Source organism: Lithobates pipiens, unplaced genomic scaffold, assembly GCF_037356315.1.
Source record: "Lithobates pipiens isolate NorthernLeopardFrog02 unplaced genomic scaffold, aLitPip1_a1.2 Scaffold_16, whole genome shotgun sequence".
Lineage (NCBI taxonomy): Eukaryota > Metazoa > Chordata > Amphibia > Anura > Ranidae > Lithobates > Lithobates pipiens.
The window spans coordinates 639029949-639051049 of NW_027507748.1; the positions used below are offsets into that span (position 1 = coordinate 639029949).

The following is a 21101-nucleotide window of genomic DNA, read 5'->3' on the forward strand; positions in this document are numbered from 1 at the left end:
ATTTGAATGCAAAACCAATCTAATGCAAACAAAAGCCCATGGACACAGGCTCTAAGTGAACAACAGCCACTCTGCAGGATTTATATGAGCTTGCAAGACACAAATCTTGTTTCAGTGGTATTCAGGGTTCTGGGAAAATGTGTATTTACAGGAAATGTGTAACTTTGCTCATGCAGGGCAACGTGACAGGTTACCTTGTAAGAAGCCTTACCATATACTAATACATTCGCTGCACTCTCCCACTGTTGCTCCTTTGAAGTCCTTGGTAAATAACTGGCACTTTTTCCCTTTGTGTTAGCATAAATATTTTTGCATGCATTTTTAGGGCCCATTCACACCAAAAACTGCACATAACTGCATGTTTGCATGCATTTGAAGCACGTTTGGTGCGCATTAAACATGCGTTTTAATGCACGCTTGAATGCGCTTTGCATGTGTTTTGCAGTGCATTTTTCTTTATGTTTTTGGGATTGGCTTTCTTGACTTAAAGGGGCACAGCGCGGTGCATTTGAAGCACGTTTGTAGCTTGTTCTCTGCATTTGCAGTGCATAAAAATGCAGCATGCTCTACTTTTTTTTTTTCTTTTTTTTTTTACTGCGCTGAAATGCACTGCAATGATGTGAACAATGTCCATAGGATTACTTTGATTTTGGGCTGTCTATGCAAATGGGGTTCAGTTCAAAATGCAGCCAACTGCGTTTGGTGTTTAAAGGGCCCTTATGGTTTGTTAAACAAATATTTTCATTTGGACCTGAGGTTTGGATTTAGTGATACTTTCACCCAGAGATCAAGAAAAGGGGTTTGAAATGCCATACTAACACAATGTCATGGTAATAATTTTGTGTCCAGGATTTCCCAGCCTGCACCAAAACCCAGTATCTAGGATTTCTGAAAATTCTTCGATGAAATTTAACAATAATAAAAATAAGGTATGAAATGCAGGGAAATACAAGTAGCTGCTTTTGGTGCCTATAGAACAGGATGTGTGCAAATGAAAAAGTTGAATCCCCTGATGTGGTTTTATTGAATTCTTTACAGGATTTCCTACAAATGTTGACAAGCCGATGAATTTAAGCACTGACCAAAAAGTAAGAATTTCCTGAACTACCATTTTTATGCCCAGTAAAAACTGGTATATGATTAAATCAATGTAGGAAATGTGTCTTGCATGTGATTTTATCGTTGGCGCTTTGCTCCAAAGAGAGTCCCTTGTTCTGCTATAATATATTATCAACGTACAAATGGGAGTGCAAATAAAAGGAGATAGAGAACCACTGAGGGTATGGATGGGAGGTGTACCAAGGATCAGGGATGAGATTAGGAAAAAAGATGAACAACTGGGGGGAGGTTAATAGAAAACATGAAGGAAGGGGAATAAAGGGAAGAAAAATTAAGCTAGAGGGTAGCCTTATGCCCCATACACTTAGTCGGACATTCTGACCACAAAATTAGAATTTGGCCGAAACTTGTCTTGCATACACATGGTCGCACAAAGTTGTTGGAAAATCCGATTGTTGGGAATGAGGTGACTTTATACACAAACGACGGGACTACGTAGAGGCCAGTAGCCAATAGCTTTCGTCTCTAAATTTTTTCTGAGCATGCGTGGCACTTTTTGGAATTCTCTACACACGATCGGAAAAAGTCAGATCGGATTTTGTTGTCGGAAAACTTTTTCTGTTGGAAATTCCGACAGAAAAAGTCCGATAAAGCCCACACATGATCGGATTTTCTGACAACATAATCCGATCAGACTTTTTCTGTTGGAATTTCCGACCGTGTATATCGGGCATTAGACAGACTCTGCTAGAATGAGCATTACCTCATTAGACAAGCTGAAGAAAATCCAGTAATACCAAGTCCTGCTGTTTAATTAAAGCGGGAGTCCACCGGGACTCCGTGTTTTTTTTTTTTTTTTTTAAAAGCCAGCAGCTACTGCAGCTGCTGACTTTTAAAATAGTGACACTTACCTGTCCAGCGCGCCCGCGATGTCAGCACCCGAAGCCGATCTCTAGATCGTCTGTCGGGTCCTGCCGCCGCCATCTTGGGTATGGGAATCAGGAAATGGAGCCTTTCGGCTTCATTTCCCGGTTCCCTACTGCGCATGCGCGAATCGCGCTGCGCAATAAGGACGCTCCCCGCTGCCTCTGGAATCTGTGTGTTTCCCAGCAGGCAGCGGGGCACTTGCAGGAAGGGGCGGGCACTTGCGGAAAGGGGCGTAAGTTACGCCCCTTTCCGCAGAGAGCTATCCCGGAAGTGGGTGCAGTTACCTGGATTATCCAGGTAACTGCACCCCCTCCCCCCTGAAAGGTGCCGATTGTGGCACCGGAGGGGGGGAGGGTTCCGATGAGCGGAAGGTCCACTTTAGGGTGGACCTCCGCTTTAAATGTTTCCTTCCTTCTTCCTTGTTTAATCTGATTTTGTCTATTTGAGAGAGGATCAAGTTCTGCATCTACCTAAGGTCCTTCACTTTGGTACATTCACTTTTTACAATCTGTTTTGTGGGAGTAAGACAAAGGTGTCCTTGACATGTAGATAATGGATATGCTATAACAGTTGCTCTGTTCCTTGCATTTCCTATGATAATATTTTACTGAGACCAAAACAAATGTACATTGCTGTTTGTACAGTATCTCACAAAAGTGTGTACACCCCTCACAGTTTTGTAAATATTTTATTATATCTTTTCATGTGACAACACTGAAGAAAAAAATGACACTTTGCTACAATGTAAAGTAGTGAGTGTACAGCTTGTATATCAGTGTAAATTTGCTGTCCCCTCAAAATAACAACACACAGCCATTAATGTCTAAACTGCTGGCAACAAAAGTGAGTACACCTCTAAGTGAAAATGTCCAAATTGGGCCCAATTAGCCGTTTTCCCTCCCTGATGTCTTGTGACTCGTTAGTGTTACAAGGTCTCAGGTGTGAATGGTGAAGCAGGTGTGTTAAAGTTGGTGTTATTGCTCTCACTCTCTCATACTGGTCACTGGAAGTTCAGCATGGCACCTCATGGCAAAGAACTCTCTGAGGATCTGAAAAAAAGAATTGTTGCTCTGCATAAAGATGACCTAGGCTACAGTATAAGAAGATTGCCAAGACCCTGCAGCACAGTGGCCAAGACCATACAGCGGTTTAACAGGGCAGGTTCCACTCAGAACAGGCCTCAAAATGGTTGACCAAAGAAGTTGAGTGCACATGCTCAGCATCATATCCAGAGGTTGTCTTTGAGAAATAGACGTATGAGTGCTGCCAGCATTGCTACAGAGGTTGAAGGGGTGGGAGGTCAGCCTGTCAGTGCTCAGACCATATGCCGAACACTGCATCAAATTGGTCTGCATGGCTGTCGTCTTCTAAAGATGATGCACAAGAAAGCCTGCAAACAGTTTTCTGAAGACAAGCAGACTAAGGACATGGATTACTGGAACCATGTCCTGTGGTCTGAGGAGACCATATTTGGTTCAGATTGTTTCAAACGTGTGTGGTGGCAACCAGGTGAGGAGTACAAAGACAAGTGTGTCTTGCTTACAGTCAAGCATGGTGGTGGAAGTGTCATGGTCTGGGGCTGCATGAGTTCTGTCAGCACTGGGGAGCTACAGTTCATTGAGGGAACCATGAATGCCAACATGTACGGTGACATACTGAAAAAGAACATGATCCCTTTGGAAACTGGGTCACAGGGCAGTATTCCAACATAACCCCAAACACACCTACAAGGCGACCACTGCCTTGCTAAAGAAGCTGAGGGTAAAGGTGATGAACTGGCCAAGTATGTCTCCAGACCTAAACCCTATTGAGCATCTGTGGGGCATCCTCAAATGGAAGGTGGAGGAGCACAAGGTCTCTAACATCCACCAGCTCTGTGATGTCATCATGGAGAAATGGAAGAGGACTCCAGTGGCAACCTGTGAAGCTCTGGTGAACTTCATGCCCAAGAGGGTTAAGGCAGTGCTGGAAAATAATGGTGGCCACACAAAATATTGACACTTTGGGCCCAATTTGGACATTTTCACTTAGGGGTGTACTCAATTTTGTTGTCAGCAGTTTAGACATTAATTGCTGTGTGTTGAGTTATTTTGAGGAGACAGACAATTTACACTGTTATACAAGATGTACAGTCACTACTTTACATTGTAGCAAATTGTCATTTATTCAGTGTTGTCACATGAAAGATATAATATATTTACAAAAATGTGAGGGATGTACTCACCTTTGTGAGATACTGTATGTCAGCCTTTGCAGGTAGCACCCTTACTGGGCAACTGCTGAGATTTAATTATTTGCCACATTTAGTTAGCCTCAGCTGATTTGTTCTATATTTACAGGAATGCAATAAAGCACAGTCACTGTTTAGCACTACTAACTAGTAACCATAGCATGTATACTGGATATAAAAAGTCTACACACCCCTGTTAAAAATGTCAGGTTTCTGTGATGTAAAAAATATGAGCCCAAGCTAAATCATTTCAGAAATGTTGTCAACCTTTTAATGTGACCTGTAAACTGTATAACTCAGTTGAACAACAAACTGAAAACATTTAGGTGGAGGGAAGTAAAAATAAAAAAATAAAATAATATGGTTGCATAAGTGTGCACACCCTTACACATAAGCCCCATATACACTATCAGTTTTTCTGCTGATTTTTGTCTTCAGATTCACCAAAACCATGTAGTGCAAGGGCCTGCCTTATTGCATACAAATTGAAGCTCCTAAGGTTTGACCTCATATTATATGGTTTTGGTAAATCTGAAGGACAAAATCAGCAGAAAATCTGTGTGTGTATGGAGCTTAATACTTTGTTGAAGCACCTTTTGATTTTATTACAGCAGTCTTTTTGGGTATGAGTCCATCAGCATGGCACATCTTGACTTGGAAATATTTGCCCACTCTTCTTTGCAAAAATACTCCAAATCTGTCAGATTGTGAGGGCATCTCCTGTGCACAACCCTCTTCAGATCACCCCACAGATTTTCAATCAGATTCAGGCCTGGGCTCTGGCTGGGGCTGGACTGGCTCAGCCCTTCCTTCTCTGCACTGGCCACTCAGCTGCCAGCTAATTGCCAGCTCTCATCTCTCTCCACAGTTACCTCTGACCTGCCTACTTAAAGCTGTCCATCTCACTTCATCTCTGCCTTCGCCTTGGTCACATCACAAGAAACTATCTCCTGCGTTCCTGTTTAAGACTGGCTTTGATGACATCCCTTCTGGCTCCTTATCCTGCTTGCTGTTCCCCTACTTGGATCCCTGACTTCTGGCCTGGCTGATTACCCAATCTGGTTACTGAACTCTGGCTTTGCTGATTACCCGATCTAGTTACTGGACTCTGGCTTGGCTTATTACCTGATCCAGTTACTGGACTCTGGCTATGCTTTGACTACGCTTACTCTATTTACCTTTTTATTTTTATTGATAAACAAGTGTGATTTTACTGTACTTCTGTCTCGGTCTGGTTCATGGTTTCTGACACTGGGCAATTCCAACACTTTAAACTTCTGGTAAAGCCATTCGTTTGTTGATTTGGATGTATGCTTTGGGTCGTTGCTGAAAGTTTTGCTTCATGTTCAGCTTTCTAGCAGAAGCCTGAAGGTTTTGTGCTAATATTGACTGGTATTTGGAACTGTTCATAATTCTCTTTATCTTGACTACGACCCCTGTCCCAGCTGAAGAAAAACAGCCCCAAAGCATGATGCTGTCACCACCATTCTTCATTGTGGGTATGGTGTTCTTTTGGTGATGTGCAGTGTTGTTTTTGCGCCAAACCTATCTTTTGGAATTATGGCCAAAAAGTTCAACCTTGGTTTCATCAGACCACAACACATTTTCCCACATGCTTTTGGGAGACTTCGCATTTTTGCAAATTTTAGCTGAGCTTGGATGTTTTTCTTCATAAGAAAAGTCTTCTGTATTATCACTCTACCCCATAGCCCAGACATATGAAGAATAAGGGAGATTGTTGTCACATGTACCACCTAGCCAGTACTTGCTAGCTATTCCTGTAGCTCCTTTAATGATGCTGTAGGCCTCTTGGCAGCCTCCCTGACCAGTTTTCTTCTCGTCTTTTCATTCATTTTTGTTGTGCCATATTTTCTCCACTTGATGATGACTGTCTTCACTGTGTTGCATGGTATATCTAACGCCTTATGCCGCGTACACACGGGCGGACTGTATGGCGTACTTAGTCCGTCGAAACACATTTCAGCGGACAGTCCGCTCGTGTGTGGGCTTCAGCGGACTTTTTCAGCGTGCAGTCCGGCGTACTAAGAATTTCGGATTTTTCGAAAATTCTGTCCGTCATACTTTGGTTTCAGCGGACAATCCGCTCGTCAGTATGCTAGTTCGACGGACTAAGAATGGCGCATGCCCAGAAAGGATTTACACGGCGGAAGGGTGCTTTGCTGTGTATTGGACTTCCTATTTCTAGTCCCGTCGTACGTGCTGTACACGTCATCGCGCAAGCTTTCGACGGACTGTTTGTGCATCCGTGTGTGGTCAAGTCCGTTCAGTCGAAAGTACGACGGACTGTCCGTCAGATTGTATGACGAACTAAGTACGCCATACAGTCCGCCCGTGTGTACGCGGCATTAGAAATTCTTTTGTACCCTTCTCCTGACTGATACTTTTAAACAATGATATTCCTTTGATGCATTGGAAGCTCTCTGTGGACCATGGCTTTTGCTGTAGGATGCAACTAAGAAAAGGTCAGGAAAGACCTACTAGAAAAGATGAACTTTATTTGGGGTTAATCAGAGACACTTTAACATAAGTTTGAATGTGATTGCTTAAAGGATTGTAAAGGTATTTTTTTTTTCTTAAAATAACAAACATGTTATACTTACCTCCACTGTGCATCTCGTTTTGCACAGAGTGGTCCTGAACCTGGTCTTCTGGGGTCCCTCCGCGGCTGTCTCTGCTTCTTCCCGCAGGTACCTACTTCTCACGTTCATGCGAGCTCCCTCGCATGGTGAGAAGCACCTGCGGGCACGCTCCCGTGATACAGCCAGCGGCTATAGCATTTACCTTTACAACCCCTTTAATTCTGAACACAGCTACATCCCCTGTTATAAGAGGGTGTGTGCACTTATGCAACCACAATATTTTATTTTTTATATTATCTGCCTAAAAGATTTCAGTTTGGTTTTCACTTCAGTTGTACAGTGTATAGGTCATATTAAGGCCTCATACACACTATCAGTTTTTCTGCTGAGTTTTTCCTTCAGATTTACCAAAACCATGTAATATGAGGTCAAACCTTAGGAGTTTCAATGTTTATGCAATCAGGCAGGCCCTTGCACTACATGGTTTTGATAAACCTGAAGGAAAAACTCAGAAAAGCAGAAAAACTGATAGTGTGTATGGGGCAGGTGGAAATGATTTATTTTTGTCTTATTTTTTTAGATCACAGAAAACTGACATTTTAACAGGGGTCTGTAGACTTTTTTTTATATCCACTGTATATTGTACATGATGAATGTTCACAAGCACATAAATAACTACAATTGTTTTATTTCCTTTAAGCTAGTTATATTCACATGTACTGTATATAAGACACATTTAAACCACTATATTTTCTATTTTACTATAAGCTAAATGTGTCCTGATAGTAAAACATCTCTAATGATTGCTTCTAGAATAAACTCATTGAGAGTTATAAGGAGGCTGAAAAACAGATGTCAAGAACTGGAGACACGACAAAAGGTTGGTTTAAACAATTAAAGACCGCCCACCGCAAGGGACAAATTTCCTCTATATACAGGGGAGAACATGGAGATCGTCTGTTCCTAGTAATCAGGAACAGCGATCTCTGTGTTTTTCCTGTCTGTACCTCCCCCACACATTTAGAAACACCCTGAGGGAACACAGTTAACCCTTTGATCGCCCCCAATGTTAACCCCTTCCCTGCTACGGTCATTTATACAGTGATCAGTGCATTTTTTTTTTAGCACTGATCCCTGTATTGGTGTCACCGGTCCACAAAAAGTGTGACTTGGCGTCAGATTTGTCCACTGCAATGTCGCAGTCCCGCTAAAAATCTCTGATCGCCGCCATTACCAGTAAAAACTATTAAAGAAATTAAAAGTCCATAAATCTATCCTATAGTTTGTAGACGCTATAACTTTAATCAATATATGCTTATTGGGTTTTTTGTTTACCAAAAATATGTAGCAGAATACATATTAGCCTAAATTGATGAAGACATTTTTTTTTTTACATATTTTTTTGTGGATATGTATTAGAGCAGAAAGTAAAAAATATATTTTATTTTTTTTAATTGTCAGTTTTCTTTTGTTTATAGTGCAAAAAATAAAAACTGCAGCGGTGATCAAATGCCACCAAAAGAAAGCTCTATTTGTGGGAAAAAAAGGACATTCATTTTATTTGGGTACAGCTTCTCACGACCACACAATTGTCAGTTAAAGTAATGCAGTGCCGTATCGCAATAAATGGCCTGGTCACTAAGGGATTAAATCATTCCGGAGCTGAAGTGGTTAAAATATAAATGGTTGAAATGTGGTATAGGTCATTAGACATTGTAAAACAATACTTCCTGACCACATATGGTTTTTCAGCTCCACATAGATGATAAAATAATGAACCTATAGGCTATATGAAAAATATATAGGCATATTTTGGCATTTAACCATGATGCCTGCTTGGAAGCTCCCATTGTACCTGACACATCAAAACCAACAACGGCCAAGATAATATGGAATCGCCCTTAAGGAGATAGCAGCCTTCTTCTCTGCCATACTCTGTCTAATATTGCTAATTTTTAATACTGATATTTCAATTACTAGTTGGAAAGTGCTGTGTGTGAGTTTCTGGTATTACAGAACTGGGTCTTCACTGCATTGATAAATCATTGATTTTACTATATTCTCACGCGCAACCTTCTAATGAAGTATACTGTACCTCTTTAAGCAGCAGCATCTTTTGTTCCCACTATATACCTACTATCCAACAATCTGTCCATGTTCTATATATCCAAAAATACCACCATATCTTTGTATAAATTATATATTCATATTCATTTATACACTTATTCTACATTTACCATAAAATAGTGTGCACCTACATAAACATTATTGTTATTATTATTATACAAGATTTATATAGCACCAACAGTTTGCACAGCGCTTTACAACATAAGGACAGACAGTGCAATTACAATACAATTCAATACAGGAGGAATCAGGGCCCTGCTCATTAGAGCTTACAATCTAGAAGTGCACTATAACTTAAATATTATGCACACCAAAAGATCTCCTCCAATTTTATACACCAAAATCCATAATCCCAAATATTGTCCATCCTGCTGGGAAATGAATAAAGCACTTGTAACAATATATATTCTTCACATATATGTTCTTCTCAGTGTGCCACTGCAAATAGACACTAGTGCTCCACCACATGACTACACGCTTGTTAGATTGTGCCCTCACCTCTGGTAGTTGACCTTAGTTTTAATAGGTCTATTACAACCTTTTCCCCTAATTAAAGACCAGTATATAGAAAAGACCAAGAGGGTATTGGCTTAGTAAGTGGGGTGAAGCTTCACTTTGTAAAGAATACTCAATTATATGAAGAGGTGCACTGAATAAAAATTTTGGTGCCGAAACTGAAAATTCAGGAGGCACATGACTGAAAAAGAAAATGACAGTTAAAAAAAAAAAAAATATATATATATATATATATATATATATAATATATATATATATATATAATTGTACTGTATTCAACTTTTTAACCACTTCAATACAGGGCACTTTCACCCCTTATTGCCCAAGCCAGCTTTCAGCGCTGTCGCTGTTTAAATGGCAATTACGCAGTCATGCTACACCGTACCCAAACAAAATTTTTACCATTTTGTTCCCACAAATAGAGCTTTATTTTGGTTGTATTTGATCACCTCTGTGGTATTTATTTTTTGTGAAATAAAAAACAGACCGAAAATTTTGTAAAAAATAAAAATAAAAAATGTCTTCATTTCTGTTATAACATTTTTTAAATAAGTACGTTTTCTTGCACCTTGAGGACTGGAATTGAAAAACACTGGATTGGATATTGGAAGTCAGCAGAGCTTCCCCTCATTGACTAAGCTCTAGAGCAACAGCTTTTACAGAGTGTACAGTCTGTTTTCTTTTAGTAATAAATGCCTAATTATTTCCCTGATACCCTAAAATTCCCTAAACTTACACCATTTGCAGAAATGTGTATACCAGGCCCTTCGAGCAAAGGCCTCATTTATAATATCTACAAAGTGCTGACCTCACCTCTCCCCCTCCAATCCCCAATCTATCGTTTCTACATGAAAAAATGAGAGCAGATTCTCAGGCAAATAATATGGTCCCAGGCTTCTAAAAGCTCAATCTGTAGTTTGCATAAAGAATGCAAATTGCACTTTCAATTGTAGCAAACTGCTTTGTACCATTGTCTACATTAAGGGGGGGCTCAGGAGTGTTCGCAACTCCATGTGTACGAGCCCGCCAGGAAACTGACACTCTGCAGCGATAATCACAGGCACTGAGACGTTTCCCAATCCGCAGCTGCACAGATCGGGAAATGTCTCACTGCCTGTGGTTAGCGCTGCTGAGTGTAAGCTCGTACACAAGGTGTTGCAAACACTCCTGAGCCTATCCTTGGTCTACATTTCTTTATCGTACATCATGGGACACAGAGCCTTAAGTAATTATTTAATGAGTTATAGGCCACCTTCAGGTGATGGAGTCTAGTATACCCAATCCAAGAAGTTTACTCCTTATATAACCCCTCCTCCTTCCTGGAGCATGTCAGTTTTTTCACCAGTGTCTAAAGGTGTTGGTCACGAATGAAGATGTGCTCTGAGGAGCTCCACTGAAGGGATCCATGCTGGATTTAAATAGCCTCCATAAAGACCAGATCCATCCAAAGTGCCACTAAGGCCTAAAAGGATGGTACCTGGGGCCTCTTATCTGAAGCAAGAGGTTTTGCTTACGCTTCTCTTTGTAGGGTTGGACCCCAGAAACCCAGGGCTTAGGTCTTGCTACATTACCTAAAGCTTCTTGACGGGGTGCTTTTTACAGGTCCAAGGGAGTTGGAGCCCCGTTTTAGGGGCCTCATCCTTGAAGGTTTGCTAAATGCAGCACGCCGTGATGGGTGAAGTCTGGATTGTCTGTTAATTCAGCAAATCCAGCAGAGGGGATAAGGTAAGGGAAGAAACTTGGGTATTAAAAACACCTATGTATTTCTTCCATTAGGGAAAAAATCTCCACTAGAGGGAGTGTATGCACATACCTTAAATCTGTTATCTGTTGTCTTCACTGTAAAGCTCAGTCCGTGTCTGGTTGCAGCAGAGTGTAGAGGGGGATTTTTTCAAGGTAAAAGAAATCTGCAAAAAATGTTTTCTTTCTCCCCCTGATGGGACCAGAGGGTTAGGGGGACAGCAACGCCGTGCCCCCCTTACATTACCCCCCCCCCTTGTGCTGAGTCGGTGGACCTGAAAACACCACGCACAAGTGCGGTAACATTTTAAATGTAAAAAAGGGGCAGAATTTTTTCGCAGACGGGGCAGGGCCTAAGTGCTATGTTGTGAGCGTCCAGGTGGACCCACGGCAGGCTAAAAACAAATACAACACAACTGTGACAGTCTCTCCTCGGTTGACAAGGAGAAAACAAGCAGCCTGCAACACAAGGACACAAGAACTATGGGACATGTGAGGGTTGCAAACTGGCATTCCTTTTTTTTCTCCTTTTTTTTTTACCACATCAGTGAGTTCAATTATTACCAAAGGTCCGAAATCAGCTTTGCGCTCAGAATCCCTCTCATACATCTTCACATCATTGTGGCAGTTTTATTTTTTTATTTTAATTTTTTTTCCCCCTTAATACATAATACATATACTTAATAGTATTTTCTATATTGTACCAAATATTATTCTAATACATTGTCTCTTATATCTATTTATTCATTTCCACTTCATTTCTTCCATCCCCAATTAACTCACCCCCTCCAGCCATCTACCCTACCCAACTCCCTCCCCCCATTTAACCCCGTAGACCATCTCTAGATTTTTCCGATCTAAACTATATAAATACCTGAGTGGGACTTATACCTTTAGCCTTTTGGCTATATACCATTTTATTTTAAATTCTAGCCAACTCTTCCATTTTTGCGTAATATAGTTATTACTCCTCTCCTCCAACCTACAACCTAGGCACTCTATCCTATTTGTCTCTTCAACAGCATCCACCCATTCCCATATTGTGGGTGCTTCTATCTCCTGCCAGTTTCTAGGAATTACTTTTTTTCCGGCATTTAATAAATGCGGGACTAACGACACCTTATACTGTTTTACCCTACCCTGTATACCATGGAACTGTACTACCCAAGGATCTGCAGCCACCTCAATTTGAGTTATCTCTTTAATGTGCGATAAAATTTTATTCCAATACTTTTTAATCTTCGGGCATTCCCACCATAGGTGGGCCATAGTGCCCGCCTCCTTACAACCGCGCCAGCACTCCCCTGCGCTTTCTGGGTGGATTTTACGCTTCCCATCTGGCGTATAATACCACCTTGCCATGCCTTTGTAATTCATCTCTGCCATCTTGGAGTCTACGGCCGACCCATGGACCAATTTGAACATTTTACCTAACGTTAAATTATCTTTGTGTGTACCCAATTCCCTTTCCCATCTTTTGACGAATGGTGGGACACCCAGCCCGTCCCCCGACAACAACAACTTGTACCAAATTGAGACGATCTGTTGTACATAGCCGTTCTAGGGGTGTTAATTCTCCCCCGTTTGGATCGGCTGTGGTCGTTTTTTTTACAAAGAGGGATAGCTGGGTGTATCTCCACCCGTCAATCTCCATCATGTCTGTTTTTTGTTCTAATTCATGCAGTGGTGCTAAACCTACATCAGTAATTACGTCTTTTAACTGTGCTTCTGTCTTCACCCAATTTCCTCCTATCTCCTTACAACCTATTAAAAAGTATTCATTTTCCTTTAGTGCTATAAGAGGAGAATTATATTTCCCATTTATTTGCCTATATACCTTATCCCATATTCTAAATGTGTTATCGGCAACATCTGAAACCTATACAGGATTTTCGGGAATATTATCATCTTTACTGTATTTATGCGTCCTAGCCACGATAGAGGTCTATTTCCACATCTTTTGCATTACGCTTGGATATCATGTAGTAGTGGTATATAATTGATTCTATACAATTTCTTCTCAGATTTGGCCAATTTAATACCAAAATACTTAAGCTCCTTCTACCAGGGGAACTTCTATTTCCTCTTAAGCATTTTCTCCTCGACTTTACTGATGTTTATATTTAATATCTCGGATTTGAGCCGATTTATTTTAAAATTTGAAAGGTCGCCATACTGTTCTAGCATCTTTACTAAACTGGGCATACTGTTCTTTGGGTTACTAATATAAAATAATATATCGTCCGCAAATTCTGCGAGTTTGTGTTCCTCCGTCCCAGTTTTTACCCCCAATATGTCTGAGTTTTCCCGGATAGATGCGAGGAGAGGTTCCAGCAACAGTAAGAACAAGAGGGGTGACAACGGACACCCCTGTCTTGTTCCCCTTTTCATTTCGAAATAGGTTGATTCCAACCCGTTAACTTTTATCCCTGCCATTGGTTGTTGATATAAGATTTTCGTCCTCTGCAACATTTTCGGGCCTATTCCCATACTCTCTATCGTCTGAAACATGAACCCCCAGTCTACTCTGTCGAAGGCCTTTTCGGCATCTGTCGACAAGAGCAGACTGGGGGTCCCCTCCCCCCGCATCCTCTGGAGTAAGAAAAGTGTTCTTAACCCATTATCTCTTCCTTCCCTGCCTGGGACAAATCCTACCTGGTCTGGATGAATCAGAGTCGTCATCAGGTCCCTCATTCGTCCAGCTAAGACCTTTGCGTAGAGTTTTGTATCTACATTAAGCAGGGAGATCGGCCTAAAACTCGAGCATTGTGTTGGATCTTTCTCCTCTTTCTGGATTAGGGTAATTGTAGCTAGTAAAGCTTCTCTGCTCATTTTATACTCTTCCCCCAGCCCGTTCATGTATCGACACATTTTTGGGATCAAGCTTTCTTTAAATCTTTTATAGTAGAACATTGTAAACCCATCTGGACCGGGAGATTTTCCCGAAGCTGATGCAAGCAGTGCCCTATTAATTTCTTCTTCCGTTATAGGTTGCTCGAGAGTCTTCCTATCTTGGATACTTATTTTGGGAGGTCTGGCTTTTTTTTTAGAAAAGTACAGATGTTCTTTTCTCTAAATTCATCTTGTATCCCTGGGGGTCTATCTGCGTAAATCCCCTCAAAGTATTTCCTAAACGTCTCCGCTATTTCTTGTGTTGTATAGACCATAGTTCCTTCCTTATTTAACATTTTTCCAATAAAAGTTTTAGGTTTTTTTTCGGAGCATCTTAGCTAGGAATTTGCTTGACTTATCCCCCCATCGGTATCACTCCCGAGCCACCCCTTTAAAAACCCTATTAGTTTCCTGTTCCAGCAGGACCTTCAGTTCTTCCCTCTTTTCCACTAGTTTTTTATATAGCGCCTCTTTTTGATTTTGGCATTTTTTATGTTCTTGTTCTAGTTTATGGACCTCCACCATTAATACTTTAATGTTCTCGGCCCACGCTTTTTTTCTTTTTGCCCCTAAGGAAATCAAAATTCCCCTAATATAAGCTTTATGTGCATCCCATAATGTATGCCCTGCTATCCCCGTCGTTTCGTTTATTGCAAAGTACTGATCAATTTCTCTACCTATTTTGGCCTTGCCTTCATCGTCTCGGATCAAATCTACATTGATCCGCCACAGCACCAGTCTAATCCTGCCCCCCCGGAATTTTTATTTTCATTTTAACTGGGGCGTGATTCGAAAGGGTGATCACTCATATAGCAGCTTCCACCACACAATCCAGTATTCCGTGATTTATAAAAATATAATCGATACGTGAGTATGTTCCATGAACTGTAGAGTAGAACGAGTAGTCTAGGGCCTTTGGGTTCATAATCCTCCAACCGTCCACTAGTTGGCTAGCATATAATTTTTTCTCTAATTTTTTCAGCTGTTCATTTCTAACCCTCTGTGCCCCTGATGTACTGTCCACTCTCGGGTTCAGGCAGAAATGTATGTCTCCCATCATAATCACGTATCCATTTTTGAACTCCATCAAATTTTTTATTATTTCATTTAAGTAACCGATGGGATTACTGTTGGGGGCATAAATATTAGCTATTGTACAATCCATCTCATCCAGTTTACCTTTTAGAAACAGATATCTCCCTTCTGCATCACTCATTCTATCTAATAGTTGGAACCTAGTTTTTTCGAAAATCCTATTGCTACCCCTCTACTTCTTGTAGATATCGTATCACTATAATACCAGGTTGGGAAGTTCTTAGAATATAGTCTAATATTCGATGCCAGGGAGATATGTGTCTCTTGTAATGCAACAACATCTGCATCGTATCTTTTTAAATCTGCAAGGATCTTGTGCCTTTTTTTTGGCGTATTCAATCCTTTTACATTGTATGTAATAAAAATGGACCCTGTCATTTAGATTTTTTTGTACCCTACTCGGCTAAGGCAGTTTCCTCTCACATCCAGGTACTTTCCTAAATTACTAATGTGGTCTACAAGTAATCCCTTTAACTCCTTCCTCTCCCTCCCTCTACCCCCCCCCCCTCCATTCCACCCTCCCTCCCTCACCTCTCCCCCCCAATCCCACCACCCCCTCCCTGTGGTCCAAACTCGACCCTTGATTGGGTAAAGGTTTTGTATTAACATACCATCCTCCCAATCTGTTTGTTTTGGGGTCCTGAGCTACTATACCAACGCCTCTACTCATTCCCCCCAAAGGGGGGAGTGTGAACACTTATCATATCTCCCCTGCGATCTCCCATTTTCCTCCGGCCACCATCCCCACTCCTCCCCTGCCTAAGCCCACCCTCTACTAACTGTATTACTCTCCTTCTTTGCTAGTCCAACCCGGAAGAACCGGTATACGCAAGTCCAGCTTATTACAAAAATCCACTAGATCTTCCTGGAATCTCAGCCTCGCCGTTCTGCCATCTTTAGCCCCTAATAGACAAGCTGGGAACCCCCAATTGTATTTCACATTCTGGGCTCTCATCTCCGTCAGCAGCGGTTATAGTAATCGCCTCCTAGCTAACGTCTCGGCCGATATGTCAGAGAACATTTGCACCTCTATTCCGTTGTACTGTAGAGGATTTTTCCCCCTTAGCTTTTTCTATAACGCAGCTTTTTCTCCATAAAAGGTGAATCTCACAATTATATCCCGTGGCCTTTCTTTGCCTGGGGTCTTGCTTTACCTATTCTGTGTATCCTGACGATTTTTTGGTCTTCTTCCGTCTCCTCACACCACCACTGAGAAAATATGGTTTCAAAAATATTTCTGAGATCTTACCCTTTTACCTCGGGTACCGACTTGATCCTTAGATTTTTTTCTTCTATTCCGGTTCTCCTGGTCTTCTAGTTTGTACATAATTTCCCTCTGCGTTTGCTGAATTGCTTTTAATTGTTCTTTAACATTGCATAAATCCTGGACCTGTTGGTCTATGCGATTTTCGGTGGCCTCAACTCTCACTAACAGGCCACCCAGATCGTCCCGTACCCCCTTAATATCTGTTTTAATCGCATTTTCCAGTCTCTGTAACATCGCTAACATTTCTCCTTTTGTGGGAGGGAGATCTTCCATCCTTGTTTCATCTATTTTACTACTTTCCATCTCGCTGTCTGTTGTTATATCAGCACTAGATTGGTGGGCCATCCCCTCTTTATATCTGTCCGAACCTTTTTTCTTTTCCAATGCTGGCTGATGTTTCTTCCCTACTCTGGGATTTTTAGGGCTTACTCCTTGTGTCATATATTGTTGGATCGTGCTATCCGTTACTTTCTCCTTCGGATTTTTTGGGGCCCCACTTTTAGTGGTTTTATTTGTTGATTTACTCATGATGTTCTTTCCAGAACGTTTTTTTATGTCTCCCCAGTTTTTTTTTTTTTTTTCCTATTTCTTCCTCAATTAAATTGTAAGCCTGCCCCTACTCTCCATCTCGGGGCTTCTTCACACAAAATAGGTAATCCCCAGCTCCATGACTATTAGAGGTTTATTTCAGTCACCACTCCTAGAAGGGCAAGTCTATTACCATTCAATCCGGCAGCTCACTGTTCGTCTCACACACATTAGGGACAAATTTCTTTCTCTATGGGTGTCTTCCTGTCATACAGTGCGGCCCTTTCCCGGTGGTACCAATCTAAGGCGAGGCTATCTCATCCCAAATCTCCTATAAGAGGGCTCCTATATATTTGATTATTCCAGTATTCCATGACGTAACCATATATAGGAGTTACTTGATGTTACACACGTACAGCCCTTTAGGAGACCTATACAAGCCCTTTATATTTATGTAAAGTAGATTCCCATACCGTCCTACTTTGTGAACTTTGCAAGTGCCTTACTTTTTTCAAATATTTCACTGGCTGAATTCATTCCTATATTGACTATCAGCCAGAAATGGTATTTAAATGCACCACATTTTTACGAAGAGAATTACCCTAAAGAAATAGGACAAAACAATTCCCATCCAGCAGGACTGGTAAGCACTTTAAACAGTTACAGCACTCAGCCATTCCTATATTTATGCCTTGAATTACACTTGTAGTTGTGTGGGTAGGTATTGCAAGCGAGATTCGGTCCTCATAGACCTGTCTGTGGAATTTCCCCAGTGTATTTTACCCAGGTGTCAAGACCGTCTAATTTAGCTCTTGTGAATATTACCAAACAGTTTCCAGTGCAGCCTACCCTTATCTACTTTTCAGGCAAAGATGTTCATTTACATTTCTGTCAAAATATAATATTTCCTGTTAGGGATACTCTCCAGCCGCACATTAGATATACCAGCGTATCTTCCCTGCTAGAGGGTTTTTATATGCATGGATGAAATAGTCCCAATATAGCAGTCAAGGTATTATAGCCTAAGCATTTAACAGATAATTGTTACCCTCCTTCAGCGTATTCGCGCTTGTTCAGCTGCTTCTTGCAGTCTCACCGGGATTCCCGTCTGTTTCTTCGCTGCAGGAGGGAGGGGGGAAGCATAAAAAGAAGGGGAGGGGGCCCGGCCGGCCGAGAATCCGCTCAATCGTTTGCCTCCTTATGAGCGGCAGGGGTACAGGGACTTACAAATCCGCGGGTCATCGCATTGCGGCATAGGGGGTCCCGCGGCTGCTCTGGTCGGAGCCTTCTCCCAGCCACGCCACATCCTCCATCCCCTACTCGCATACCTGCCGCGGTATGCATTGGCTAGCCCCTCCCCTCGGGCAGACGCTCCGTCTCACCTCCTGCTTCCGCCCATGCCTAAGACTGCAAACTGGCATTCCTGATACAGGAATGACACCTTTTTTCCAGCACTAGGCTGAATTTTATAGCGGCTTTAAATGTCATGACTATTTTCAGCGATTGAGTGCAATTTGTATAGTGCCTCTGTTTTTGTACTTGGTACTATGCCTACCAAAAAAAACACCACAAAAAACAAAAAAGTAAAGATTTCACCCCCAGGCACTTGGATCTCTAGTCGCATTTCCACGCTGTCATCCTCACCTGAATTTCCAGTTATGGCAAGCCAGGATGAGCCATTGGAACAAATTGATGGTGCAACTGCTTCTCACATCTCATCCCCTGTATACATGACTGAAAATATTCCTTTCCTTCTCCCTGCAGGGTCTGGAAGAAAGATTAGTGGCTTTAATCGCATCCTCTATTCAGATGGATAGGAAGCATGCTAGACCCCCCTTCCCTACTTCAGAACCTTTGCATGGGGAACAGTGGGCACAGGATGAGGTGTTACCCTCAGTCGATCAGGAGGAAAAACAAACCAATGATGATTCCTCTGCAGAGGAAACAACGGTAGATGAGCCTTTTTCAGCCTCTCAATCAGAGAAATTGCTGATACAATCTCTTATGGAAATAGTTCGTTCTACTTTCATGCTACCCCTAACGGAGTCTCCTGAAAGTTCAGTCTCAACCTTTGCATGCATTTACTGCACATGTGTAGCACTGACCTCCGAAGGAGCGGCTGAATTTTTCTGGGCTTACCGATTACCTCCACCAGCTCATCACACGTTATTCTTGTCTAGGGGTTCCCAGGGTTGATGACCCAGTCACTGTAGAGACCGACACTTGAGTAACTTTTTAGGATTTTTATTTGCAAAATGGTTGAACAAACTCAGTCTCTGTTCGGAATAGAAGGTATAATGGTAAAGTTTAGCTCAGGTGCTTGGAACTGCTAACTTCAATAAAAGTCTCTCTGTATATAATCCAGGGAATAGCCACTCGCAATTGGATTCTTTAACTGTTGGATAAATCCTTGACATTGGATCTAGCAGCCAACAAGTTATTCTAGCTTTGCAAAGTCTCTCTCTCAGACTTGGTTGAAAAAACTTAGTTGCAAACGGAAGAATAGAGGTAGGAACTTTTCTTACTGTACCAGTATCTTGCAGCCTGTCCGGCGATACCGTAAGAAATATGGATTCAATCAATGTCCATGGCAGCTCAGCTTCCAGGCTCCTACCGAGCAGCCAGCCTCGTGGATGGCCCTCTTACTGAAGAGTCCTCCCCTGGTTGCATGTATAGTTGCTTGGCCTCTCCAAACCCGAGACAGCACTGGAACAGCAAAGAATCCTCCTTTCAGTTACTGCGCCTCGAACTAGCCAATTCCGAGGCTTGGAAACGGATGGATCCGCACCCCAGGCCATGAGGGCCTCTGGGGGCTGGTCAGGAGGACCAGGACCACAGAGTCAGAAACAACTTCTGGACCGGAACCCAGAACCACGTGACTTCAGCACCTTAAGTACCCTCTCCCAGTATACACAGCGAGACAACGTGCCCACTGATTGGCTCCAAGAAAGAGATTGGTACCCAATGCATCCAACCAGACTGCGTTCTAATGCCTCTCACAGGTGTAAACCCCACCTATGACCAGGCAGAACCTCAATACAGCTCCGCCAAACTGATGCCAAAGCACAACTTAAAACAATTAAGCCCAAAACTCAACTATAGTTTTGGGCAAAAACTAAATTTACAGAAATAGCGGGTACTCATCATTACTAGAACACATGCATTACTAGAACAGCTTATTTTTGCTGAATGGGATCACCCAGATAAGCATTTTCTCCCTCCTAAGAGATTTGTAATTCTCTATCCCCTGGAGGAGAAAGATGGAAAATACCAGCAGTTGACGCTGTGATTTCCAATGTGAATAAACTTGTCATGTAGACAATGCACAGATCCTGAAGGATCCCACAGATAAAGAGTTGGAATCCTTGTTAAAGCGGAGGTCCACCCTAAAGTGTATCTGCACCCACTTCCGGGATAGCTCTCTGCGGAAAGGGGCGTAGATTACGCCCCTTTCCGAAAGTCCCTCGCTGCCTGCTGGGAAACACACAGATCCCAGAGGCAGCGGGTCCATCCTTATTGTGCAACGCGACTCACGCATGCGCAGTAGGGAACCCGGGAAATGAAGCCGAAAGGCTCCACTTCCTGATTCCCATACCCAAGATGGCGGCGGCAGCACCCGAGAGACGATCGAGAGATCGGCTTCGGGTGCCGACATCGCGGGCACGCTGGACAGGTAAGTAAGTGTCACTATTTTAAAAGTCAGCAGCTGCAGTATTTGTAGCTGCTGGCTTTTTAAAAAAAAAAAAACGCGGACTCCCGGCGGACTTCCGCTTTAAAATCGACTTTTTCCATGGCAGGTGCCATTACTCAGTCTGCAGTTGCTGCAATAAGCGTCTGTCAATCCCTAAAGGACCAATTTAAACAGGCCCTTAGAGTGCTTCCTGCACTACAAGCTCAGGATTTGGCGGAACTGCCAAAAGCATTATGCTTTACGATAGATGCTATTAAATATTCTATTCACCAGGCGTACCGCCTTATGCTTATGCTTGTGCATATGCGTAGAATCCTGTGGTTAAAAAATTTTGGTCAGCTGAAGCACCATGTAAAGCCTCCTAACTGGGCTGCCTTTACATGGGGAGTGACTATTTGGAGAAGACTTGGACAAATACAGTATATCCAA

At 42.2% G+C, this 21101-nt stretch overlaps 1 protein-coding gene across 7 annotated transcripts in view; it reads left to right on the plus strand.

Moving 5' to 3' along the window:
• LOC143984009 (uncharacterized) overlaps positions 1 to 21101 on the plus strand; it is a 204637-nt gene that overhangs the window by 164832 nt on the left and 18704 nt on the right. For all 7 annotated transcript variants that reach the window (XM_077484256.1, XM_077484255.1, XM_077484259.1 and 4 more), the window contains 2 exons: positions 1039 to 1088; positions 7630 to 7696. In XM_077484256.1, the coding sequence (XP_077340382.1) occupies positions 1039 to 1088; positions 7630 to 7696 (117 nt within the window). The remainder of the gene's footprint in view (positions 1 to 1038; positions 1089 to 7629; positions 7697 to 21101) is intronic.